The 18187-nt window shown below is 44.8% G+C and overlaps 1 protein-coding gene across 3 annotated transcripts in view; it reads left to right on the top strand.

Moving 5' to 3' along the window:
* LOC128323006 (uncharacterized) overlaps positions 1 to 18187 on the top strand; it is a 72614-nt gene that overhangs the window by 42069 nt on the left and 12358 nt on the right. For all 3 annotated transcript variants that reach the window (XM_053245468.1, XM_053245466.1, XM_053245467.1), the window contains 2 exons: positions 10240 to 10357; positions 15153 to 15212. In XM_053245468.1, the coding sequence (XP_053101443.1) occupies positions 10240 to 10357; positions 15153 to 15212 (178 nt within the window). The remainder of the gene's footprint in view (positions 1 to 10239; positions 10358 to 15152; positions 15213 to 18187) is intronic.

The following is an 18187-nucleotide window of genomic DNA, read 5'->3' as shown; positions in this document are numbered from 1 at the left end:
TGGGATTCCTCCATGTCAGACTTTGGGTTCATGACAGCTGGTACTCTGGAACTTAGCAGCAACACTGGTCCTTTGTTAGTTAGGATGCCAGACTCTCTGTGTGTGTGTGTGTGTGTGTGTGTGTGTGTGTGTGTGTGTGTGTGTACGAACATACACACAAACTCTGCTGTTATACATTGTCAGCCTTACTAGAAGTAATTAAGGTTTTCTGAGAAGTGAGAAGGCCCTGCTTGCCCAGTCTCCACAAGAATCTTGCCAGTCCACACAAGGGCCCCTTGTCTCTGGTCTGCACCATCTCTTTTTTCCTTCCCATGACTGAAAGGCAACTTCAAGGCCACAATGAAAATAGAATCCTCCCTTAGGGGCTTAAAAAGTTCGAATGTTGGCACATCTGATGGGCTAGCTTCCCCCAGCAGTGTCAGTGTGAGACCTCTTCTAGGGGCACCTGCTGTGCTTGGGCATAAATCAGTGCCTTAGCAGAACCTTTAGATGACGGACTCTGTCTGTGTGGTCCCTGGTAGGAAAAATGTCTGTGTTTAAATAGCTACATTGTCTCAGTAATTGATTATGCTGCTGATTTTTTTTAAGGCTTTTAAAAAATAGCTGGCAACATTAGTCTAATAGTCTGATATCTAATCAGCAAGTTTATGGGCTGTCTGCAACAATCTGAAGGCTTCTTTGTGGAAGCTTCTCAAGGGAAAGGTCTAAGAGAGATGTGTTCTTGGGTTGGCTGAAATCAGTGGGACAGAGTAGCTTTCTCAGCAATAAATTCCTGGTTCCCATTCCTTTCAGAATGAAGCAATAAGCGCCGCTGTTACTGACAGTCACTTTTGGAAAGTAAACATTAAAATTAATCCCAAAGGTACAATAGGGACAATACCTTTATTTAATCCCAAAGGTACAATAGGGAAAATACCTATATCAGGACCAACAAGAATGTCAAAAGCACGTTTTTGAGTTCTCCAGAATTTTACTTCCAGCTGGATGTTAATCAAAATGGTTTGGTTTTGTTTTTTGCTTAACAAAAAAAAGAAAAGTATGTTTGTGTGACCAGAGGTGGAGGAGAAGATTGGTCATGATGTTGAAGCCCCAAAGTCCAGAGTTTGTAATAGCCTTCATCCTCATCCAAACTGTGGGATAAAATTGATCAAGAGAAGTAAAAAAAAATCAAATTATATTAATTCTCATGGGTGTGCCTTGGAATGTGCGTCCCAGCGCCCAGCTGATTGGCTGGGCGGCTGATGGGCCTGATTGGCTGAGGCGCACCCGGGAGGATTGGTCCCTGTGGCAGCGGCAGGCTGGCCGCAGAGGCCAGAGGCAGCAGAGGGCCCAGCCCAGCCCAGCTGCGGAGGCAAGGCCCAGGAGTGGGGGAAGAAAGGGGGGGGCAGAAATGGCGGTGGGGAGGAGAGGTGGCTAGGCCTGGAAGTGGAGACTGGGGCAGAAGGTGGGGGAGAAGAGGTAACTGTGGCCCCAAAGAGCACACAGATGCTCTGTGCGGGGTTGGCTAGTATCAACAAATCTTTGATTTCAACCTTTTAGAACTCCATACTCCACATATCCCTCAACTGCACTGAAGTCAGTTCCTTTGTGGTGGTTCATGCCACCACCATTTCTAATTCTTGGTGGTACATTTCTATGTGCACTCTACTGGTATTGGGGTCATGTGCACTCTACTGGTATTGGGGTCATTGGGGTCATTTTTACCCTAGTCGCAGAGGATGTCAAACTATAGTTGACACCTGGTTTTTCATGTTCAGATGTCAAAACAAAACAAACCCCGACCTCATTATTTTTGCTTGTGTTTTATTCCTTTACTGCCAAAGGGAAATAATTAATGAAAGGTTGTGGGGGTTTTCCTTTTGCAGCTAGTGTCATGCTCAAGGCAACCTACCTGGGTGGTGGTTGTTTCTGTAACTTATTTGGGATGCATTTGACCCTGACATTGGATTAGTAAAGTACACATTTTGTATGGGTGAGCATAGAGTGAGGACTGTCTTTGATGGACCAAGGGGTGCTAGTACAAAGAAACAAATGCAACTCTTCTTAGTTTTTTAAACTGTGGCTTGGATTCCGCCCTCCCCCCCCATGGACCTCCTGGTTATCTACAATTTTGTGCATTAATTAAATCAGGGGTGCACAAGTCAAATACCCTGGTGTGCCAGAACCAACCATGACGTGGTAGGCAGTGATGGAGGTAAATTTTCAGCACATTAATTTTCAGCACATTAATTATTACATTAAACATTATTAAAAATATTAATGAAAGCAAGTATTAGTTACCCACACCATGAGGAGGGAAGAGGAAGCTTCTAGCAACTTTTCCTCTCCCTTGTCCCCCATGGACTTTCAATGCCTTCAAAGGTCAGTTTTGAAAGAGAGCTGACCACCACCAGGTCCATGGGGCAAGGTGGCATTTTGTACCTTAACTCAAGCACCACAATACTTTGGGGCAGCAAAAAAATCCCCCGGGATCTGCACCCCGGGCCTTATGTTGTGCAGGGCTGATTAAAATGAATGTTTATTTGTTACAGGCAATGGAATCTGTAGCTTTTTATTCATTGTGATAGGAAAAAAATTACATATTTGGCAGATTCCATGAGAATATGACTGATTCTAAATCAGTAATTGAAGGGAAATCATTGCTCTTTTCTAGAAAGCCAGGCATACCAAGGTGAGCCCATGTGGTATAGTGGTTAGAGTGTTGGATTAGGACCAGAGAGACCTGAGTTCAAATCCCCATTCAGCCATGAAACTCACTGGGTGACTCTGGGCCAGTCACTTCTTGCTCAGCCTAACCTACCTCACAGGGTTGTTGTGAGGATACAACAACCCTGTAAGGTAGGTTAGGCTGAGCGAGAAGTGACTGGCCCAGAGTCACCCAGTGAGTTTCATGGCTGAATGGGGATTTGAACTCAGGTCTCTCTGGTCTCTCCTCTCCTTGGAGGAGGAGTGGGATAGAAATGCATAAATAAACAAACAAATAAGGTGATACACCAATCTGTTCAAAAGCAGAAGCTGCAGGGCCTGAGGACTCTTTTATAAATAACTATGTAAAGAGGTGATAAACATTTCCAGGAGTAATTTACACCAGTCACCCAATTCACCCTTTAAACATGCCAGCATGGTGGTTACTGGTCCAATTACAACAGTACATGATGGGTTCCCAATAAAATGCATACACCAAAGGCCTGTGGCAAAATAATGTTTACTAGAGCTGGCAGCACAGAAAGGGTATTGGTGTTGATGGTAAACAAATACTACTGCTGGCAGTGTGAAAGGGCAGCCTCTGTGGGACTTCTCCCTCAGGAATGCCAGGAGCGGTTTGGATTATCTTTACCCAGCAGGGGTTAGGAATAGAACAGTTTGCTGACTACTTGCTTCAGAGCCTCTCCTCTTCCATGGATCACTGCTTTTACAGAAACAAATTGCCACCTGTTAACAAATGTGCATGCCCTATGGTTTTATGAAGTTTCAGAATTTTAAGGATCTGGTTTATTGACTTTTTAAATTTAAAAAAAACAAATACGGTTGTGACTTCTTTCAAATGAGTTTTCAAATCTTTATCTCCCTTATCCTTTATCTCTCTAATCTTGCTGGTGTTGCTAATGACACAGGAGTCCTGTTGTTTATGAGGGGTTGGCCACACTAAGATTCAAGGCAGAGTTTCTCAGTCTGAGTTGATGTTACACTGAATAAACATACACACACAATAACTGACTGGCACTAAAAGTAGCATCCCTGTGTAAAGGTTTCTCCTGACCTTTTATATTATCTAGTATAAGTTACTCTAGCTTTTTTCACACATTTTGTTCAACTCATGGATAATATGTATATAGTGTGTGCACTGTACAGTTATTTGTACATTATGTTCAACATTCAACACAATGATAAGTACACAAAAATTCCTGTTCAGACATTATATCGTGCATGCATGCTGGTACACGTGTACATGTTTTTGTGTGAATAGCTGTACATGCCTTCATTTTAAAAAGACCCCTCAAATGCAGGGTGCAGGAACCTTTTAGAGGCTCCTTGCAGGACCCTTTTGGAGTTATTTGAGAGTGTCAACAAGTGTGTGGGTCAAGGTGATCCGGTTAACATAGTATACCTGGACTTCCAAAAAGCTTTTGACAAAGTTCCTCATCAAAGACTCCTGAGGAAACTTAGCTGTCATGGGATAAGGGGACAAGAACATGTGTGGATTGCTAACTGGTTGAAAGACAGGAAACAGAGGGTAGGTATAAATTGAGAGTTTTCACAATGGAGGGAAGTAAGAAGTGGGGTCCCCCAGGGATCTGTACTGGAACCAGTGCTTTTTAATTTATTCATAAATGATCTAGAAGTAGGGGTAAGTAGCGAGGTGGCCAAATTTGCAGATGATAACAAACTCTTTCGGGTAGTGAAATCCAAAACAGATTGTGAGGAGTTCCAAAGGGATCTCTCCAAACTGGGTGAGTGGGCGACAAAGTGGCAAAGGCGGTTCAGTGTTAGCAAGTGTAAAGTGATGGGCATTGGGACGAAGAACCCCAACTTCAAGTATACGCTGATGGGATCTGAGCTGTCGGTGACTGACCAGGAGAGGTATCTTGGGGTTGTGGTGGACAGCTCGTTGAAAGTGTCTATTCAATGTGCGGCAGCTGTGAAAAAGGCCAATTCCATGCTAGGGATCGTTAGGAAGGGGATTGAAAATAAAACGGCAAATATTATAATGCCCTTATACAAAACGATGGTGCGGCCACACCTGAAGTACTGCGTACAATTCTGGTCACTACATCTCAAAAAGGACATTGTAGAACTGGAAAAGGTGCAGAAAAGGGCAACCAAGATGATCAGGGGCCTAGAGCACCTTTCTTATGAGGCAAGGCTACTGTCAGCAATCTGGCCACCTAGAAAGGAAGTCCAGGAAGATAGTCCACAATACAAACTGGGCTGCAGAAATGAAACATGGCTCAGAATAGTTCTCTATATCAGGCTTGGGCTGAAAGCTGTCGACACGAGGGTTGACAAATGTTGTCTTCCAGCAGTTAACAGAAAGCTGTTGACGTGCTTTATAGTCCAAGCTGATAACACTCAGTTGGCAGGGATTCAAGGCTTATCAGCCGTCTGCAAGAGGCGTTTACTCCTCCTGATAGTTTCCAGCTGTGCTCTTCGCCTTGTGACACGCCTTTGCTGTGGAGTCAGTGGGGGTTGCCTGCATAGCTCATCTCGTCTGTCCGTCGCTGTCTCTGCTGCCTCAGACTGCTGTGCCTGCTCTGAAACATCAGCTGGACCTTCCTCAGCCGTCTCTTGGGAAGTGACAGCCGGGCTCTGCCCCTCAGGCACTCCTGCATCGGCTGAAAGGCTGTCAGCTTCCCTTTCCTCCTTGCTATCTGAGATTGAGGGCGTGACAGCTGCATCACCTGGGGCTTTTTAGTTTAGAAAAAATACGACTGCGGGGAGACATGATAGAGGTCTATAAAATCATGCATGGTGTGGAGAAAGTGGATAGAGAGAAATTCTTCTCCCTCTCCCATAACACTAGAGCCAGGGGTCATTCCATGAAATTGATTGCCAAGAAATCTAGAACTAACAAACAGAAGTACTTTTTCACACAATGCATAATCAACTTGTAGAATTCTTTGCCACGAGATATGGTGACAGCCAACAACCTGGATGGCTTTAAGAAGGGTTTGGATAACTTCATGGGGGAGAAGTCTGTCAATGGCTACTAGTCTGAGGGCTATAGGCCACCTCCAGCCTCAGAGGCAGGATGCCTCTGAGTACCAGTTGCAGGGGAGTAACAGCAGGAAAGAGGGCATGCCCTCAGCTCCTGCCTGTAGGCTTCCAGCAGCATCTGGTGGGCCACTGTGCGAAACATGATGCTGTACTAGATGGGCCTTGGGCCTGATTGAGCAGGGCTGTTCTTATGTTCTTATGTTCAGGGTGCAGGTAGGAAGCGTACCATGTACATAACACTAGCCATTATGTGTTTAAAAAAACCAAACCTACATGTGAGCAGATCTGAATGTGTCAACACTGTACACAGACTTGATGTGTACACAACATAATGTGTGAATAGAGCTATGTGTGTTACAATACATGTGTGTGAGTGTGATGCTCCCCTGCTGCCCCGAGGCTTTGGAATGCACTCCCTAGTGAAATAAGAGCCTCCCCATCTCTGACAGCTTTTAAAAAGGCTTTTAATTAATATTTTAAATTATTTTAATGCTGTTTTAAAATATTCTTTTAAAAATTTTAAATTGTTGTAATGTTTTAAACTTTTCATTTTTGTTTTAATTGATCTTTTACTTTCTGTTTTTATTTTGTTGTAAACCGCCCAGAGACGTAAGTTTTGGGCGGTATAAAAATATGTTAATAAATAAAATAATAAATAAAAAATGTTGTAAACTTGTAATTAGAATGTCCACTAAATTCATATTTCTTTTCTTTTCTTTTCTCAAATTATTAGACTCCACAAACCTCCATCTATGGGTGGTTTACAACAACATAAAACAAAGTAAAATGAAAACCTTAAAACAATTTAAAACCACAGTCATATTTAATGTTTCCAATATGAACATGGAACTGATTTTTTAAAATGAACATTAATGAAATTAATTTAAAAGAACGTAAGTCCTGACATAATGAAAGAGCTGCTTTACGTATGATGAAAGCTCAGGCTGGCTATTGGGATTTTTTTCTTTCCTCCGCCGCTTGAACAGGAGCCTTCCTTCAGGCTGTATCACAATCTACTGTTTGCAACTGTTCCCTCATTTTTCAAAAGCTGTTTTCTATGTGGCATGGGTGTGTGTGTGCTGTTAATAAGCCCAAAGTCCCCTTGAAGTGGGTGGGGGAGAATAGTTGCATGTTGAAATCAAGCCATAGCAATTGGTCATGTTGTTGGATCTGCTCTAAGGATACTGTCTTGTGGCTGTTACTATGATATAAATTTCTTCTTTGCCTGTGGCTAATGACATCATCCAAAAGAGTGAGCTTCAATGTTGCAGAGTATTGGTTCCATGAAGAGTGAGCTAATCCTTTCCTGGAGACCCCACTGGTCCCCCAGAGACTGAAGGGTGTCGTCTTAGAATTGTTGGATACAAGATAGCCTACGTGGAACATAAATATGTCATCAGCCAGGGTCCCGCTGCAACTGTTGCACTAGGTGTCTCCACTGTGCACCCTTTTCTCACTGGTCAAATCAGGAATGGACCCACTTGGGCCAAACTGGGTTTACTCCCCTCAGTTTAGAAAGCAGTTGCTGGATGAAAAGAGAGAAGTTCAAGGATACAAGATATACTGAGATATGCATGGAAAATATGCTGAATGAATCTAAAAAGCACATGACCAGCCTAAGGCAATGTGAGATTATCCATTCACTGTCATGAAGATAAACATGTCACAGGCGGCCTCCTGGACCATCTGGGGATACCTGATCCACCAATAAAAGAGATTGACAGGAGACTGCTGGGCTTCATTAATGTCCAAGGCGGAAAACCGTTTGCATGCTATTATCTTTACTTCAAAGACTTGGATTTGCACCCATTGAAACAGGACCACAAAAGGGGACCCACATTGTTCCCCTATTTTGCCTTTCTCATGGGTTGATTTACACCTTCTGGCCAACTAAACCATCTGAGTCCACCATGGCCTCCACCTGCTTCCTGAAGCCATTTGTGTTTTCCATCGCAACACACAAATCATTTGTTTTCTACTACCTGTCCCATCTTAATTTTGCCTGTGTTTGATATCTATATCATCATGCCTATTTCCAGTGTTTGTCTGCCTTATTTACGTGTCCCTGTGGATTAATCTTTCTGTATGAGTATTGCCCAAGCCCACAGTCTAGGTTGCCAGATCAGACCATTTGGGTATCTCTGTAAATAGCAATAACTCTTTATTCTTGCTTTTTTCTTACACTCTTCAAAAGAATAGGAGACAAGCCTTTTCTTCTTCAGATTCCTCTGTGCCTCAGGAGTGTTTCTTCCTCTGTTTACACACTCCCATGATCCACACTTCTGTACTGGACAAAAATTGAATAAAAAGGTGTGCTGGAAATGGCCTTGCTATATAGTAATTTTCCACCACTTTTGCATTTTTCTTTTTCCTTCTAAGCTGTAAGATTCTTTTTCCCCTTTAAGAAAAAAAATGCAGCTTTCCTTTTGGAAAACAAAAGGAACAATGGAAGACAATTGGAACAATAAAGGCTTAATTATGTGTATATAGATATATTCACTATATATCTCACTTTGTCAAGTAAAAGCCTTGCAAACCAGCTAGCAAAGTTGATTGAAAAGAAGAAAGTGCATTTTAAAAAGCTAAAAACAGAGCAGAAGCATCAGGCAGGTTAAGACAGCAGTTCCCCAGCACAATAACTGAAAGGTCTTTGCCTGACAATGGAAGGTCATCATAAGAGACTTCCAAAGTCAGAGTGTTGCCACTGAAAAGCCCTCTTACATGTCTGGATGGTGCCCGAATGTGATGCTCCTCAGAACAAGCTTAGCTCAGACACGATCCATGAGAAGAGCTTCTGTCGGGTCTGCGGGGAGAGCGGGCTAAGGCTGCTCTCCCCGCAGAAGATCAGAGTGTAGCCCTGGGCAGCCAGATCGGCTGCCCACACGACTGCCAGCTTTGTCAAGGAGCCAGTGGGGGCTGCAGGGATCGGAGGCCACATGGCCCCCATAAATCCCAGGATGCCCTGTGCGAGTGCACGGGGCATCCTGGAGAGACCCCCGAGCCGGAGAGGCTGGCTGCAGCCTCCCGGTCGGGGGTCTACTCATGTGTTGCTACATGCCACAGTGACACAGGAGCAAAACAATGAGGTTAAAGGGATTTCGATCCCAAAAAATAGCCTGAGGCTATTTGAATGAAGGGCCATTACACCTCCACCCCACCCCTCACACACACCACAGCCCTGCTCAAATTCAGAGGGCCTCCCTATGTAGCACAGCTGCAGTACAATTTAAAACAACAACATGTTGTCTGTGGATGCTTCATGTGGCCCCTACGGCATGTTGCTTTGGCCCTGCATTCTAATTGCAGATGCCTTCAAGTACAGCCTGGTCAATAGAAAATGTTATCAAGGCACAGCTTTAGTTCTTTGCATGCTTGACCGCATTAGAGACACAGATGCTTGATGCGAAAAGAAATAAGAACTGAACTGGTCAGTGTTTTATTAAAGATAGTTTTGAACGCTTCAGAATAAAATTATCTCCAGGGATCTGACTGATAATTTACCATGTTTAGAAAGATGGAACTATTTCTCTGAATATTCCCTGAATGGTTAACTGCCCCCTGCCGAAGATTATGTTTTGAAAAAGCTTTTTGCAGAGGACAGTTGGCCCTTCAGGGAATATTCAGAGAAACAGTACCATCTTTTCTTTTAATGGTGAGTGTAGGTTTAAAGGAAGTCTGCTTCTTCAGTTTAAATAACTGCAAGGGACAAGAGAATTGGCCTTGGAAGTTATGTGCCCTTAAAACCCATTTTCTTTCACCTCCATTTCCCCAAAATAGATCCCTTTTTCCAGTGAATTAATTTCCTCTCACCAGTGAAAAGATCCTGGGTGGAGGGAATTGGCCCCAGAGGATGTGATGCACCAAGCCCATTCCCACCCTGCTCAAGAGACTCACCACTTCTGGAGCTGGGCTTTATTGCCATAGAAGCAGATATCTCCATAGCCAACTCTGTTGAGACTAGTGAGATCTGTCAGACTCCTTCTGGTGAAGCCAGGAGCTGCTGTGGCTGTCTCTGGAATTAGACCTGCTTTCCCGTTCAGGAAGAGGGCCTTCAGTGGCTGTTCCCAGAACTGACTGGAGGAACCAAGAAACACAAATGCAATTCTGTGAGAGTGAGTTAAAGGAAGAAAGATCTCTTCTTTGCCCTGCCCTTCTTTCCTCCTTCTAAATTTTTATGGGTTCCCACTTGTCTTGTATAGTGTTGTATTTTTTACTTATTTGCGCATATATTTTATTACAGTGTGTGGTAAGAAGAATTGACAATATACTATTGTATGTCATTGAAAAAGATGGAAATTCACATTTCATGGCTTGAACGCCATTTTGCCAGCTCTCTGCCTGTGGACAGTTACTTGCATGAATGCTGGCACAAAATTAAGCTTTTTGTACACTAGCACAGGTGTTTTTTGAGGGTATGCAGTAGTGTTCCAGAAACACAATCTAACGTGTGGATGGCTAGTGAGGCACCTGTGACGAGAATCGGCATCTCTCTTCAGCATATCCAACGTTCTTTTTCTGTTCCAGGTCCTTTGGACATTTCCAAGCAAAAGAACATGGCGTTGCCTCTGGAACATTGGCAGGATTCGCTGCAAGTGACAGCTTGAGACGAGGGCTATGTTTGACCAGGCTTTCTGTCACCAAGGTACTCAGCAACCACTCTCTAATATCTTCCTTCAGCATCCTTCTAAGTGTTCTTGAAACACTTGTCCAATTCCACGCTGTTCCACACCTCCTGCTGCAGCCCCTTATGGAAGAGACATAGAAGTCTGGCAAATGGATGTGATGAAAGCGTGTGTTAGGCAGATGTTAAGCAGGATGACCTCGCAAATCTGTGAAATCAATTGCCGCAAATGTGTTCCTTGAAGAATGCTTCCAGCTCTGTTACCGAAGAACGTCTTCATTCTGTAGACATGCTGATTGCTTAGTGGTTTTAAACCAGAACAGCTTATCTCATTCCAGATAGTTTGCAGAGATAAATAACTCTTGTTTTATTCTCTCCAGCCTTTCTCCCCATCCCAGTAACAAGGGGTGAGGAAGGGACACCTCTTCTTCCTCTCTGCCTGTTTAATCACAAAATGCTCTCTGGTTCAAGATGTACCTAATCTGAGAGACTGAATGGAAAACACTGGGCTAGTGGGGAAATTCTTGATTTGCTGAGGACAGCAAAATGTTGCTGAGGACATGCTTAGAGAGTTAATAACTTTCAACACAATTAAGTACCTGGTGCCTCTCCTGGGCTAATTTATATCAGTAATATGCCCTGTGAATCTCAGGTTCAATCCAGCTTCTGATTCAGAAACAATTCCCACTTTGTTATGCCATCCTTATGCATGGACATCCTTCCAGTGTTTTTGCAGTAATGCTACGAAGCCACATATACAGTTGTGTTATTGGTGGTTTTAACCAGTAGGTATGTTGTGTAACTCACTGCACATTATTTAGTATAAGTTGACCGCATGTGCTAGTCATGCATTATGATAGTAGTCTGTGCAAGGTTGATAACCATGGAAAGTATCATTTATTTCTATGTGGTGCAGCAGGGAAGTAACTTGCCTAGGGAGCAAGAGGTTGCTGGTTTGATTGCCCACTGGTATGTTTCCCAGACTATGGGAAACACCTATATCAGGTAGCAGTGATATAGGCTGAAAGGCATTGAGGCTATTCTCACAACCTCCCCAAACCAGGCTAAGGTTGCCTAGCCCAGTTTGGGGAGGTCGTGTACAGCACCGGGAGCCATGTGGCTCCTGGTTGCTAGCCCTCCAAAGTACCCCTCCCCTAAAACATGGTTAGTGGTGCGAGTGTTCCGCTAATCCCATTCTTTTGATTGTGCAGCAGTGACTCATGAGGAAACCCCCAACCAGGAGGCTACAACAAGCCTCCCAGCCTCGGGGGTCTCCTCAGAATGCCCCGCATACTTGTGTGGGACATTCTGGGACTTCCAAGGGCCAGGCGGCCTCCAATCTCCACTGCCCCAACCAGCTCCATGATGGAGCCGGTAATCATGTGGGTGGCCACTCCGGCCAACCAGGGCTAGGCAGATGCTCATGTGTGGGGAGAGCGGGCTTGACCCACTCTCCCTGCCAAAGCCCTTACGGCTCTCCACACTGCTCGTTTTGAGAGCCTTATCATCTCATACTGTGCGGGAGATGGCAATGGTAAACCCGCTCCTGTATTCTACCACAGAAAAGCACATGGCTCTGTGGTTTCCAGGTGTCGACACCGACTCGACAGCACAACCTTACTTTTTGTGTACACACACTCCAACAATGCTGCTCAGGGTGACTCACTACAGCAAATAAATCACTATAGAACAACATAAAAGTAGGCAGCAAAGCCATATAAAAACAAGTCTAAAAATCAGAATTCCAGTTGCAACCAAGTTTAAAACCTAAAGCAGTGTAGATACCTAAATGCTACTTTAAATTGCTTTTCAGGCAGGCTATATTTCATGCAGTGTATTTCCTCTGGCCACTTCATTCTCCTAGCTGGAATATCCAGATGGTATTTTCTATTTAGGTGCCTTCAGCAGGAGTTGCAAAGTTTGATATTTGCAAAGCACTTTCTCCTTTTCTTTTAAGAGAATAGAGAAGGGAGTGGCAGTTGCTCTTGAAATCCAGTTCTATGCAGAGCTCCAAGATTGTGATTATTTTTTATTTTATTTTTTGGCCTGTAAAACAAAGCATCCACTTTTCCAGCTCTAATGAGCAGGACAGGATGTCAGGGATGGTGCTGACTGACAATGTTGCATCATATTATAGCAGTGATGCTACCTTGAGTAGTGTCCAAGGCATTTCCAGCCATTCAGCAATAGTTCATAGTCCAGCCTCAGACAACCACGTGATGTCTCTGGTTCAATCTATGCCTGTACCTGGCATGGCTTCTCCCACGTCATACACGGTCACATTACATCCAAGCTGGCATTAAAGAGCATGGCTGAAACCTCATCCATCCTAACCCCCAATTGGCTTGGCATCTGTGCAGGATATTGGAGATCACTAGGCCATCTTGAGATCTGTTTGCTTTCAGACAACAGCCAGTAAATAAATGTTTTCTCTGTGATGTAACAAAACACTTATTCTCATTGTGATGGATCTGAGACAGAGAGAGATGGGCTAAGTTCAGATAAAATGCTAAGCCATGATTAAGTCATGGTCAGCTTACTAGTATGAGCCTCCTACTCACTTGCTTCCCTCTCCACATATGAGGGGAGGAAATTTGCAGCTTTTGTTTGTGTGTGTGTGTTTTAAACTTCAATTTGTCATTATTCTCAGCAAATTCCAGGTGGTTCTAACCACATTTTATGAACAAGCTGGTCATCTTGGCTTGTTTACAAACTGTGGTTAGAACAAACTGGAATTTGCCAGGTTTGGGTGCAACAACAAGTATTGATCTGTTTGAAACTACAAACAGCTACAAATGTTCTCTCATCAAGTGTGAAAGCGTAGGGGAAGGTGTTTAAATCCAAGGCTCATGCTAGTAGTGCTAAGACATAGTTTAGCATGCTGTCTGAACCCAGCCATTAACCTTGCCACAATCTCCCAGTGAAATATTTGGATTCAGGGTCCAGCAAGCTTGCTGCTCATTTTCTGTTATCCCATGTTTCAAGGCTATCTGTGAAGTTGAAACTCTAAAAGGACGGATGCTTTACACTGTTCCCTCTAAGGTGTGCTAATGTGTGCCCACTCACAAGTTTTTGGATGTCCGCTTAGTTACTTTTAGATCCCGCTAAGGTTGGATTAAAAGGGCCGCACCCTGAATGCACATGCGCACACACTGCCTTGATACTGCCGCCCAGAATAAAACTCATTCCGCACAGAGATAAAAAAAATTAGAGGGACCACTGTTGCTGTATTAGAACGCCGGCTGAATGGCTGATTGTTTATACACAGCAATTTCTAATGTTTCTGCATATATTTTGTAAAATTTAAATATTTAGAAATTTCTGTCCAGTACAAACATCATTATTGTAATTGTTGTATCCTCCATGCAGTCTAAGAGACCAATAGGTTTTGTCCCATGGGTAGCCAGCCAGAAACAAGGGTGCATGGACTAGTGGCACAGACAGTGGTAATTCGTGGCATACCTGGACCAAGAGCATATGGGCCTGGATGTGGCAAAATTAGATTGACATTGCTGCCTGCTTTTCCAGCTCAGAAGACTAGAATCAAAACCACCCCAATGGATTTGGTGTGGGGTGAGTGAGTGGATGTTTACTGTAGTATGCAGTGGAGCAGGGGCATAGTTATGGCGGGGGGCACAAATGTCCCTGGTCCCCAGAGGGAGAGAGTGTCTCCCACTGGATTTGTTCTCCCCCTCCTGCCTGAAGGAGCAGGGGTCCATCTTCACTTTTTGTCCCAGGGCCCACTCCAACTCCCCATTCAGTGGAGCAAAATCACCTGGTACTTGACATTTGGCAGACTTCGAGTCCTTTCTCATGATCACGTGAGAGGGCTTTAGGGTGGGTGGTGGGGAAGGCAGCAGAAGCTTGCGTTCCCTGCAGACTATCTGGCTGCTGGATCTGGAAGAGTCAGGGCACACGGATCACATGCCCAGGTAGCCCACTGCTGTCCCAAACAGTGCGGGAGTTGGGACATGTCATCCCAGCCCCTGGAAATCCCACAATGCACTGTGTGAGTGCACAGTGCTTTGTGGGGATCCCGCCGTCAATAGCCAGGAGCCTGCTCCTTTGCCAGTAGCAGCTAGGAGCAACTGGCGCTTGCACATGAGTAGTTAGCCCAAGATAAGGGTGTGCTTCACCCTTAACCTCAACTACCCAGTAGGCTCTGTAGGCTGGTTTGCCACTGCAGCACTGCCAGAAGCTACGCAGCTTCTGCCGGTTCTCATAGGCAGCCAAGTCCAGGCTTAACTGCCCTAGCCCGGTCTTAGCTGCTTGTGAGAACAGCCTCTTAGAGATGGGAAGGCCTGCAAAAAACCACTTTTTTCCCCTAGAAAAAAACCTTTAAAAATCTGTTTTTCTTTCTGTCTTTTTCCAGTCCTTCACATCTCTAGGCAGACTTGCCAAAAAAAAAGGTTGGCCACCACTGTTCTGGTCATTATGCTCTAAAATGTCCTGATGACTGAAAACAGAAAAGATCAGCTTAAGCCAGTTTGCTTTCAGAGCTAGATCGTATCTATAGACCATTCTTGATGATTGGCCTGGTCTGTTGTATGTCTGGGAGTGGGAGCAGCATAAGAACGGCATCAAATGCAAAGTAAGGTAATCTGGTGCCTCCAGATGTTCCATATGAAACTGAAATGGATCCAGCAATGCACATGTCTGGTTTTGTTGCTTTTCCATTCTTCCACCCCGCCCCCTGCTCCCTCTTGTCCAGATCGTTGTTACCAAACTAATATTTATTACAAACTGAGTACTGTACAGAAAACTGAGACAGGAAAGCTTTTTAGGTTTCAAAGTCACTTTTTTTCCCTTTTCTCAGCTGAACCATCTGGTGACGGAACAATTGGTAAGCTGTGGAGTTCCAGCAGTGGGCATTTCGGTAAGGACACCTGTTGTTTGGCTCCTTTCTATGTGAGGTTACGATGCCGTCCTAGAGAAGAAACTACCATGGTAGAAGCATTTGAGCGGAAAGGAAAACATGGAGTGTTCTTATGGTAGATGCAAATCTTAAAGCTGCCCGAAATCAACTGTTGAAACATCCTGTTATTTTGTGTGATGTAGTGGTGGGAGAGTCAGTCTAGGATTTGAGAAACCCAGGTTGAAATTCCCACTCAGCCCTGGCACTCATTGGACGAACTTGGACCCATCACTGCCTCTTATCCTACCTCACAAAATTGATGTGAGGATAAAATGGGAGAGACCAGGTATGCCACCCCGTATTTATTGGGAGAAGGTTGAGATTAAAATGTAATAAATGAATGCACCCCGCAAGTCCCCCCACAAGCAAGTCCCCCCACCCTGCAAGTCCCCCCCCAAGTCCTGCTATGCTGCCTCATCGTGGCGGGGGGTGTTACTGGGAGGGGTGAGCGAAGTACGCCGGGAGGTATACTCCCAGTAGGGTCACCCAAAGCACGAAGGTCATCCCAGCTGTTCAGCTAAAGCAAGCAGGCACCTATATTGGGCAGCAGCGATACAGGAAGGTGCTAGAGGCAGACGATCACTTCAGTGACAACGACAAAGGCATCATTTCAAACTGCGTGGGAGAAGGCAATGGTAAACCACTCCTATATTTTACCAAGAAAAGCACATGGATAGACAAGATGGAATGATTGTCGATGTAGTGCCGGATGCTGGGCCCCTCAGGTGGGATGGTACTCAACATGCTACTGAGGAATCGCTGAGGATCTCTCAGAGTACCGATGGTGATTATGACGCGGTTAGACTAAAGTCTTTTGGACGTCTAGCAGCTGATGTTGCTGTATGGGAAAAGAAAATCCGAAGCTGCGTAGACAGAATTACAATGGGAACGTGGAACTTAAGAAGCATGAATATGGGAAAGCTCGACACAGTGAAAGATGAAATGAATCGATTACAGATTGACATCTTGGGCATCAGTGAATTAAAATAGACTGGAATGGGACACTTTCATTCAGAAAAACATACCGTTTACTGCTCAGTACATGAAAACCAAAGAAGGAACAGTGTTGTTTTCATAGTCAGGAAGGATATAGCAATGACAGTACTTGGGTTCAATGCGGTCAGTGACTGCCTAGTCTCAATTAGATTTTGTGGAGAACCCTTTAACACAATAGTTCTTCAAGTCTATGCCCTAATGCAGAAGAAGAGGAAGTTGATGAGTTGTATGCTCAAGTCCAGTCTGAAATTGACAAAACATGCAAACAAGATATAATGCTGGTGGTTGAAGACTGGAATGCCAAAGTTAGAAAAGGCAAGGAGGAAAACACAGTCAGCCTATATGGCCTAGGAAAGAGAAACGAAGCAGGAAAACGACTTCTTAGCTTCTGCCAAGCCAATGATATCTTCATTGCTAACACATTCTTCAAACAACCAAAGTGGCACCTATACACATGGACATCATCAGATGGAGTGCATAGAAATCAAATTGATTACATTATTGTTGCAAGGAGGTGGAAGAGCTCAGTTATAACAGCAAAGACGTGGCCGGGGGCCGATTGTGTAACAGATCACGAACTGCTCATATGCAGGTTCCGGAGGGGTTTCTGCTGGGAGAGCTCTCCCCGCAGATGATCAAGAGACAGCCCTGGGCGGCCAGATCAGCTGCCCACACGACTGCCAGCTCTGTCATGGAACCGGTGGGGGCTGCGGGGATCAGGAGCCGCGTGAGGGATCCTGGAGAGACCCCTGAGCCTGGGTGGCTGTTTGCAGCCTCCTGGTCAGGGGTCTACTTGTGTGTTGCTGCACACCGTGGCAACACACAAGCAAAAAGATGAGGTTAATGGAGCGCTCATCTAATGGGAGGAGTAATTAGGCAGGCTAGCAGCCTTGGAAGCACCGGGCTCACCTTTGAGCCCGGTGGTTCCCATGATCCCTGGAAAGTGGGCTAAGCTCCCTTAGCCTGCTTTTCAGTGATTCTGAGAATAGCTTCGCCATCTTTAATTTTTTTTGTGTCATGTAATTATAGTAACATATAAGAACCAAAACATTCTAAAAGACAAGGTAACTAACTGCCAGCATTAATTTAAGTGCCACCAATTAACACAGGCTCATGCTGATTAAGCAACTTATTTAATTAGCAATTGCATATTAAATTGATTAAACATGAATCCCTGGTTTTCATATACCTAGAGGTGGGTCTCATGGTCCGTGAGACCTGCTTTTTCCCAAACTGCGGGGAGAGCGGGCTAAGTCGCTCTCCCTGCAGACGAGTGTGGAGGGAGCTCTGGGCGGCCGGATCGGCCACCCACACGATTGCCGGCTCCGTGACGGAGCCGGCGGGTGCTGGGAAGCTCGGGGGCTGCGTGGCGCCTGGAAGCCCCAGTATGAGGAAGCGTGCAGGGCATACTGGGGAGACCCCCGGAGTCAGGAGGCAGCTTTTTGTTTCCCCTCCGGGGTAAGTGGGCACAGCACGAAGTCGCGCCGTGGCTACTCACGATCTAGGAAACCAGGTTTGCTGAGCGCTCCCTCCGCAAACCTGGTTTTGGGGCAGGGGTTCTTGAGCAGGTTACCCGCTCTAGAACCACCGGGCTTGCAGCCGAACCCAGTGGTTCTGACGATTGGAAAAAATTGGGCTAGGCTTTCCTAGCCCGATTTTTCCTGATCGTGGGAATAGCCCCCTTAATTTATACATAATAATTATTTCAGTTTTGGCATTCTGTCTTGTAAAGTGTCTTTATTCATTAAGTATGGAATGGTTTGATCACAAGCTTCATATTGTTAGATGAATATGAAGTTCTTAACTTGTGGTAATTCAAGTACTGGGTTGAGACTCCTCAGCAGGTCCTGGGAAACCTGTGGGTAGATTGCTTGTTAGCGAATAGTGATCTTTTGGGACAACGATGGAGTTTCATTTCTCTGTTTGAAGTTGGATCTAAC

Source organism: Hemicordylus capensis, chromosome 4, assembly GCF_027244095.1.
Source record: "Hemicordylus capensis ecotype Gifberg chromosome 4, rHemCap1.1.pri, whole genome shotgun sequence".
NCBI lineage: Eukaryota > Metazoa > Chordata > Lepidosauria > Squamata > Cordylidae > Hemicordylus > Hemicordylus capensis.
This window is presented reverse-complemented; position numbering and strand designations above follow the sequence as displayed.